Source organism: Helianthus annuus, chromosome 3 (assembly GCF_002127325.2).
Source record: "Helianthus annuus cultivar XRQ/B chromosome 3, HanXRQr2.0-SUNRISE, whole genome shotgun sequence".
NCBI lineage: Eukaryota > Viridiplantae > Streptophyta > Magnoliopsida > Asterales > Asteraceae > Helianthus > Helianthus annuus.
Genome location: NC_035435.2, coordinates 91,057,543 through 91,067,409, shown reverse-complemented (window position 1 = coordinate 91,067,409; position 9,867 = coordinate 91,057,543). Strand labels below are relative to the sequence as shown.

The window sequence follows — 9,867 nt, the reverse complement described above, 5'->3', positions numbered from 1 at the left end:
CGTGACAACATGTAACAGTAAAACAAGTCACGTAATATAGAAGCACCCACGAGCCTGAACTGAGGCATACATGGCTATAATCCATGCGCCGAGATGGTGTGTGTAGGCGTACACACATTATTCCATCTCAACAGGAGTCAGGATCAGGAGTTAGAGCTAAAATCGATCTATTCGCCTCTAGGGGCCAGGTGCTACACAAGCACAAACTAGAGACGCCGTGAACTTTAGTTACGCACCGTCACGATGAGTGCCATGTCGTTGACGCCCCAACGAAAAGTCTTAACTTATAATTGCTCGGGTGACAGAGTACAAAGCGTATCAGAAATAAAAGTATCTTGACATAAGTCTGAAGGGAACATGCAATAACGAGCACAAAATCTAAGGTTTATTGCGTGCTACAACAAAGACTAATCATATAACAATATGAACTGAAACATCTAACGAAAATATATATCCGTACTGCAAAGTAATGGATTGAATAAAATACTATCATGATAAGGACAGGAATCCGTAGCAACAAGTGACGAAAGGAATAAAATTATACTATGATGTAAAAGAAACAGAATCTGTATCTTATTAGCAAACAAAGCAAGAATAATCAAGTCGTCCTCAAGTAGTACGTGAACCTATATTTTCATTATTAAATTACAAACATTAATTCGGCTAGATGATTCTATGATTCAACGATTGTCCGGCGACGAAGACCTTACAACTCTTGACTAATTATTATAATGAGTTAAAACTACTACTCATCCAAAAGAAGTTTAGGACTGGTCGATTAGCACACAAACATAAAAATTGTAACATGTATAATACCTAATCGTTTTAGTACGAACATACTTAAAGAGCATATTTATATATCTTTAAAAAAACAAATTTATGTATCTTTTATTAGAATCAATTTAAATAGTTACAAAATATGTTTGTGTATTTATGTACCATAAAACTCTTTTATCGCTAGTAAATTATACGCGTTTGGTTAACAAAATATGCGTAAGACCAAAAGACGAATGATCATCAGTCCGACATTAAATATTCATATTTAATTTAACTAAACTTGGTTTACCATGCAAAACAACATGCAGGAGGTACGAACCAAATGTGAAGCAATGTAATAATTAGTAACAAGAACTATATACAGACTAGACCATGAATAGAAACTGTAATCTTAGGGTTATTTCATCGACCTCATTCGCCGTTTTATGAATTCTAAACTTTAGTCGCCAGAACAATCGGAACGAGACCATAATTTGCACGGTAGAATGGGATTCGATTTTGGTACCTTAATTGCAAAACGAAGCTAACCAACACCAAAGACTAAAGTTTCGAATGGAAATAAGTTGAGCAGCAGCAATGGTTGCAGGCTGATCTTGATCGGAGAACTAAAGTGACGGAACCATTGGTAAGATGCAAAGTTCCAACGAACAAAATTGGTTACGACGGGATACGATGGGCGGTGCGGCGGCGTGAACGACCACTGTCAAACACGATTTGAGAACAAGAATACAACGGAGATGAAACTCACATATGAAATTTGGCTCTTACCTGATTCGCAACGGCCGATGGTGGTGCTACGGTCACAACGAAATGCGAAGAAAGGTCATGGTGGCGAAGGGCTCTTGGCGGCAAGGTTGTGCGGCGATGCGGTCATGGCGGAGTGTTACGGTGGTGTCGCGGCGGTTGCAGTGCGGATGTTTGTGGCAGCGAGTGGCGGCGTGACGGAACCGAAGAAACAACTTCAAACGACGGTGGGGTTTGAATGGTTTAATAGAAACGATGATGAGACCATGTGTAGTGGTAACAATTTATAATGCCCCCACCATGGGACATTATCTGACATGTGGCATCCTAGTCACACTTGGGCATTATAGCAAAAGTGGTGTAGTGGGCATAATGCCCTATAATACCCCTACCAATCATTAAACAAAAAAAAAAACATAATATTTTCTCATTGGCTAGTCAAACCCATTCAAACCTTCCACAATTGATATTAGGCGTTTTCATTAAAACGCCAAACCCTTTTTTTCCCCTATAATGCCCTATAATGCCCTATGTAATGGTGAAGGGGGCGTTTTTTTTGCCCTATAATGCCCCATAATGCCCCACTACACATGGTCTGAGTACGGCATCCAAAATTTTCGGTAGGTTAGTTTGAATGTGATAGAATTGAAAGTTATGAAAAAAAAAAAATAAGAAGTAGCCATAGAGATAAGCAGAATGTGCGGCAATTTGAAATATGATTAACTTATTATGATATGAAATTTCTATATCCTATTCCTTCCATTTAAGTAACACACAAAAAAAATCCATGCATATCATTTCAATTTTTTTTAAACTAGTTTACACTAGGTTAGAATCCTGTGTATTACACGGGTTGAAGAAATGTAATTTTATATATTAAATAATAAAAACTTATATATTTATGAACCTTGTATATTGTACGGGTTAAATAAATGTAATTTTATATATCAAATAATAAAAAAGTTATATCTTTAAAAACCATGTGTATTACACAGATTAAAGAAATGTAATTTTCTATACTAAATACTAAAAACGTCGCATCTTTAAAAAAAACCCCGTGTATAATCGGGTTCAATAAATTTACCAAATAATAAAAAATTACATCCTTAAAAACCCCGTATATTACACGTGTTGAATAGATATAAAAAACAGTTATATCTTTAAAAACCATGTGTGTTACACAGATTAAATAAATATATTTTTGTATATTAAATATTAAAAACGTCGTATCTTTAAAAAACCCGTGTATAGTCGGGTTGAAAAATCTATCAAATAATAAAAAATTATATCCTAAATAAATGTAATTTTGTATATTATATAACCCTACAAAAAGTAACTTAGGGTATGATTGACCAACCTAATAGTTGTGTCTCTTCACATCATACCCTTTAAATAATACACTTCATTTAATAAACACCTTTTAAAATTGAAAACTTATTATACACCGATACATTCATAAACATATTATCCATGTTGAACATTATATTGTTGTTATCCGTAATCTAAGAATATTAAAATAATATTAAACCCTTAATTTTATTTTTGTTAATATCTCAAACTGTTTCTACTTCTCACATCTCAGACACCCACCCAGGCTTTTCAATCCCCATTTTCTCTCTCAGACTTTGAAACCGTCTTTATACAACACCATCCACTAACAGCCACCAGTTCATTTCCTCCCTAAATTCAATTCTTTTGGGCAGTAGCCATGCCTGTTCAACGTGACATCAACAGTACCGGTTATACACTGAGGGCATACATGATGACGATTGAAAAATTCAAATAAACCAACACAATTATTCAAATCAAATGAATATTATATTAATAAATCCACAATTACCATTTACCATTACCAACCGTCGTTATAAATGCACAATGGCCATTACCAAAAACACTACGACGCCGTCTGTTTGCAGTTACTAACAAACCGTCACGTCTCCTCCATGCAGCGTTTCCCGTCATTTTCCATCAACAACATAACGCTAAACGTTGATTTTCTAATACGGTCGTGACTTTAATGTTAATAACCAACGTGTCGCATCTCCTCCGCCCACTGTCTGCCACCGTTACACGCCCTATATAACCCCCCACCTCCACCAAAAAATATCCGGCGGATGAGGCTGAATGCTCGGTTGCCGCAAATAAGAGGAAGATGAGTGGAATTTGAATGATGCGAGGGAGTCACATAAGAAACCCAGTCACCGATAACATCATTCTGCCGCCACTATCTCTCTCTCCCTATATCCGTTCGAGGGCAGAAAACGGAAACAAGGAAGGGGGTTTTCGTTGGTGTGCGAGTTGATACCTATGTTGTCGGACGGTTGCGTGTACCGGAAACCGGTCGGAGATCACCGTTCTCTCTCTCTCTCTCTCTCTCTCTCTCTCTCAATGGATTAAACGACGGTTACATATGGATGATGTTGTGATGATATACAACTTCAGTCTTCAAGTGATAAATGTTTACGGTCTTCCACACTCTTTCTTTTTCATTATAATTTTACTTAATAATATTATCTTTTGAAGTTTTACAAAATTCGGGTATAGTACAATGAATTTTGTTCATATTTATAATATAATATAATAAAATATAATATAATATAATATAATATAATATAATATAATATAATATAATATAATATAATATAATATAATATAATATAATATAATATAATATAATATAATATAATATAATATAATATAATATAATATAATATAATATAATATAATATAATATAATATAATATAATATAATATAATATAATGTATTTTAAACTTTATTTAATAAAACTCTATACTTTATTAAGTGAATAGTTTTATTATTTTAAAACTACACGTTTTGTATAGTTTTAAACATGAAACTATGTAGTGTGTATTTACATTTTAGTTCCTCTATCAAATTATTGCATATGTAAAATTTACAGTTGATTAATTATTAGATTTAGATGTTCGAAATTAATTTAAGTTCTCTTTCTTTACAACTTTTTACCTTAGTTTAGCGCTACAAATCATACGTGTTAGATTTTGTTATTTCTTATATAAATTTTACTTTTAAAACGTGCTTTTAATGTATGCTTTTTTTTAATGTTTTTAATCCCGACTTTTGTTCGGTTCATTGATCCCGCCGCAACGCGCGGGTTGGCATTAACTTGGGAAATAGTTAATCTGGTATCATTAATCTAAACACACCAAAAGAACACAAAAACCATTCAATTGTTGTTGGAATAAAAAATTGTATAATAGTTTGAAGAAACCGAGTATAGAGTTAACGTAACACATTGTCTACGCCGAAACCCTGATTTCGGACAAAGACTAAGATAACGATTTCAGACTTTGGTTCGTTCGATTTTGCTTCATTCGCTTTCGCTGCAGGCGATAACCAGATGATTTCGGGTAGACGACGGTTTCGATTTTGGTTCGTTCCATGTGCAAAACCTCGATTTTTAAGGTTTTATGTGTTCGTTTTTCTTTTTTGATTATATGTTGCTTATCATTCAAATTTGGTTTGCTAAAGATGAAAAAAAGTCGTGTGTAGAGGGATCACTTTAACCAATTCTTAATTACGTGAGGGGAAAACATGTTTAAACTATTGAAGAAAAAGAATTGAATGTGATGGTTTTGTTGGAATTAGATCACAACCTGTTTTGTTTAATTTGAACAAAAGCAATCACCAAAATTTGTTTATTTTTATGTTCATTTTTATGCATGTCCGCCCAACCTTCAAATCGGCGGACGGCGATGCAAGGCCGACCAACCTTTAAGTCCGGCATGAGGGAGACGCACGGCGAACCGTCCATAACTTGCAAATCCTTGTTAAATACGAAAAACATCGTATCTTTAAAAAAACCCGTGTATAGTCGGGTTGAAAAATCTACCAAATAATAAAAAAAAATTATATCGTTAAAAACCTCGCATTTCACTCGAGTTGAATAAACATAATTTTGTATACTAAATAATAAAAAAAGTTATGTTTTTAAATAATTAGGATAACATTTAATATTAATTTATTATTTATATATTCAATATAAGATAAGTAGATAAGAGAGGTATTTGTTTTAAAAATATATTAAATTAACAATTTAGATTTGAGGATAATATTTTATTAAAGTATGATAAGATTTAATATTAATTTATTATTTATTTATTTAGATAAATATAAATTTAAGAATACCTTCAATGAATGACACGTGTGCAAATGTTGGTTTATTTTATTATAGTACTTAGATTAGATTAGATTAACATAAAGACTTTTTGTTATTATTACTAGGTGGACACCCGTCCGATTGACGCGGGTACATCGTAAACATTGAATGTAAGCCCACGTTTATATCAAGTAGTTTATGAAACGTTTAGACATGACCCACGAATATTCACCTTTACACGTTTCAACTGCTCCGTTGACCTTCCCGTTAAGGTCAATCTCAAAAAGCGGAGATAAATCACGTTGAATTACAACATCATCGTCTAAGAAAACCACCTTATCAAGATTTGGGAATAGCTGCGTAAAATAAGCATCAAAATTTAAAACATCAGCAACACTGCACCATGTGAAATGACCAAAAAGGGCATGTATTAGGTTACCTCTGGTAGATATATTCGGAGATGATTAAGCAGTGATATGTATTTAGGGCTTCCATGATAATAATTTCGAATTCCGTTGTGATTTTCCACAGCTTGAAGAACTGGAACATTAGCTCACTTGTAATCCCACAAAAATCTGGACCGGATAGTGTTTCAATTCCTGAAGCAGTTGATCTCGAAGCACCAAAAGTGTGCATTGGCCCATTTAGTTGCCTCAAATTGTAATGTACATCGAGTTCCCATTAGCTGGAGTCAGCAACACACTATTAGAATAAGAATCACACTATTAGAACATCCAAAATTTTCTTAAGGTTGAACATATGTACTGCCAGTAGACACAAAATGAGATGGTACCAAAACTTGATACAACCACAGTTCACAACCACCGTCGTGGCTGCTAGGTTACCGGCCTGTGTAATACACGGGTTGATCAATTTAATTTTAATCACAACTCTCCCAACATTTCCATGTAAATTACATTTTTCGTTTGATTTGTAACTTTACCTTCTTTATCTAAATTAGTAATTTTACTCCGGCTCTACTCTTTACTCTTGAAAGTGCAACATAAACTCAACTCCCAAAATGTCGAAAGAAACAAACCGGCATGTAAAAATAAGAGAGAAGTAGATTACATATGACTTCTTTGCTAATTACACAAACCTAAAGTGTCGAGGTCACGATTCACTGAAATACCGATTTGTTTTAGCGTTCTATTGTTGTCTTTGACCTTTTTGCCCTCCAGACTCATCCCAACATGTAGTTTGCTTCCAAGATATGTTCTAATAGCCTCCATAACTATCCTCTGTGTGAATAGAAACATTACTAATTACGGGAAATTTTCTATTAATGAAATTGTACTAAATATTTATAAAAAGATACGAAAAGAAAAACCATGTTCGTTATGAACATACCTTCAGTGAACCTATAGTTGCATTCTCTGGTATCTCGATATAATGTCTGGGCACTTTAAAGGAATTTATGCTAAATTTCACTGTACAATCAGAATTCATAATATAATCGGTTAGCCAAATAATCAAAATTAAATAAAAATAAAAAAACTTAAAAAAGGGAAAGGACCTTTATTTTTCTTATTTTCATATGAAGATTTTGGCCTATGATGAAATAACTTTCTCCTTTTGTAAGCCGGCTCTATTTGACCTATTTCGGCATCAAAAACAACCAAAACGATATAATCAGAAAGCTATGATATTTATAACACAAGAAGTTACTAAAGCAGAATATTCACTTACTTGTAGGGTTAGTGACTTCATAATCTTTCGTTAGAGTTACTTTTCGGTATCTAGAAGTCAACATCTTTCTTATTCTTCTATATCCGGCATTTGAGCGTGACAATGAGCATCACCTAAACCTTTTGTTACAAAAATTAATGAAAAGAACATAGATAAAAGAACATACAGTTTATGAAAGAACTCCTATGCTAAACCTTGGGGGCAATAAGCATCACCAAAACCTTTTGTTACAAAAAATAATGAAAAATCATTGCTAAATTTCTAATACATAACCTTCTAAGCCAGCAAATTCACCATATAAACCAGTTGCAACCACAAAATATATCCAGATTTCACTTGTTTCAAGTGTGTGGGAATCGAACCTGACTTGTTTCAATATGAAACGTAAACTACACGTTTTAACCCAAACCCATTTGGATTCAGTTACCCAATGACGTATATCAAGAAATATTAGTATTCATTATGATTTTAGCTCCGCATATATATATATATATATATATATATATATATATATATATATATATATATATATATATATATATATATATATATATATATTTTGTTGGACATCCGGATCGTGTTGGTCTCGTGCATAAGAACATGCAGACGCAGCGGAATTGTTTACGAGACTTGCAGCCATGTTTAAGTATAAAGATGATGCAGAGAATACGAGCAAAATCAATAGAATGAAAGTGGACAATTTCGGTGTAACAGAAACTGTCTTGATGACCGAACATATTTGCCGGCAACAAGATTAAATACATATGAGTTGGCGGTTATCTTTGGCGGGTAACTGTGATGACAGTTATTTGAATTCGTTTTCCCGCTAATTAACCGCTTATTACATATCATAACATATTATCTAACTAATCGTTCACTTAACATACGTTACATACTAATAAGTTTGTTAGAAATAATAAATAAAAACATAACTAAGTTTAAATATTTCTAACATAACCCCTCTAAACTTGGTTATGTTTGTGAGCCTGTTTCATTACGCTTCGGTTGGCTTCTTCAACGGCCCATCTTGCTTGGTTGAAGTTGAATCTTTTCCGTTTTGTCATTTGATGCCAGTTATCGTCCCTAATTCCTGCAAAAAATGCCGCTTGTGTTGGTTCAACTTCATGGTGCTCTCCTCCTGCAGCATCGTTGCAGCCGCCCATATCTTCACTCCTAGTCTTCCTGTGACCTCGCTTTGAGAATTCAGCATCTTCATTTATTACTTCCTTATCATGCACCATCTTTTGGACCGTTTTGAATTTGTAGTAGTATTCTAGAATGTCTAGATACATTGCATATATTATCCGTATGAAATCACCATCGTTATATTCCAACCCCAAATCCTTTGCAATAATCGGCCACATATTTTCTGTTGTAACATTTCGATACCCTCCATCCTTATCAACCAACATATATAGATTCAGTAAATCTATTTTCTGTTGATCCATAGTGTAAGGTGGAATTGGTCTATGAGTGATCCCTAAATATTCATTTAGAATTTCGAAATACGAATTCAAGTAGTCGTTTTTGAATTCGTCATCTATGCCACACATGTTTTGCAGCCTTTCTTTCTCTTTCATTCCTAGTTCCTCCTCTTTCGTTAACCCCGTCACATCATTCCTTGTGTTCATCACCGGAGATGAGAACATGGGAAAAATTTTGCATGTATCACCGGATCGTCGAACCGTAAAGCCTTGAAGAGTTAATTGTTCAAGACTTAGAACGTTTCGATTAATATCCGGCGAGTAGAAAACACTAGGAACGCTCAGTGTTTCGTTTCCCATTTTCATTTCAACTACACCCACTCCTCGGATGAATAAGAAGTTATTCATTCCGGATCTAGTTTCTACCCCCATTATATGTTTTACACGCTTAAAAACATCTATGTTACTCACAAAATGATGATTAAATGTCGGGTTGACATACCAGATATCTTTCCATTGCCCACTGTCGGTTCCTGTAACAACCATCTCTTCTCGGCAATGCACTTCCTCATCCTGAGTTCTTGTTCCGGTATTAATCGCTTGCCGAATAAGTTGCGACTCTTCGTCATTCTCTTTGGATTTACACGTGTAAATCTGGTGACCAGGCAAATGGCAATAGTAACATAATCGTTCACGTCGAGTTCGTCGTTTTCTTTCGTTCTTCTCATCAATGCAATGTTGACAGGGCATTGATGTAACAGTTGGTTTAATCTCCGCATCAGATCTTGTAGTGGCTCTGATACCACTATGTTGGACATCCGGATCGTGTTGGTCTCGTGCATAAGAACATGCAGACGCAGCGGAATTGTTTACGAGACTTGCAGCCATGTTTAAGTATAAAGATGATGCAGAGAATACGAGCAAAATCAATAGAATGAAAGTGGACAATTTCGGTGTAACAGAAACTGTCTTGATGACCGAACATATTTGCCGGCAACAAGATTAAATACATATGAGTTTGGCGGTTATCTTTGGCAGGTAACTGTGATGACAGTTATTTGAATTCGTTTTCCCGCTAATTAACCGCTTATTAC

The 9,867-nt window shown here is 34.3% G+C and overlaps 1 protein-coding gene across 1 annotated transcript; it reads right to left on the bottom strand.

Annotated features, from left to right (window-relative positions):
* Window positions 1–5,866: 5,866 nt before the first annotated feature.
* On the bottom strand, window positions 5,867–7,731 carry LOC118490162 (telomere repeat-binding protein 2-like). The gene is made up of 6 exons (XM_035987470.1): window positions 7,350–7,731; window positions 7,177–7,257; window positions 7,011–7,090; window positions 6,760–6,901; window positions 6,100–6,362; window positions 5,867–6,016 (listed from the first exon to the last, which is right to left on the bottom strand). Exons 1-5 carry the CDS (start codon window positions 7,411–7,413, stop codon window positions 6,352–6,354), a joined length of 378 nt encoding a protein of 125 aa, XP_035843363.1. The 5' UTR covers window positions 7,414–7,731; the 3' UTR covers window positions 5,867–6,016; window positions 6,100–6,351.
* Between the last annotated feature and the right edge of the window lie 2,136 nt (window positions 7,732–9,867).

Bases quoted from the DNA above. Each gene is read 5' to 3' on its own strand.
- LOC118490162 (XM_035987470.1), bottom strand. From the start codon at position 7,413: ATGTTGACTTCTAGATACCGAAAAGTAACTCTAACGAAAGATTATGAA. The intron at 7,258-7,349 runs GTAAGTGAATAT...ATGCCGAAATAG, and splicing joins TGAAGTCACTAACCCTACAA to GTCAAATAGAGCCGGCTTAC. The intron at 7,091-7,176 runs GTCCTTTCCCTT...CTGATTGTACAG, and splicing joins TGAAAATAAGAAAAATAAAG to TGAAATTTAGCATAAATTCC.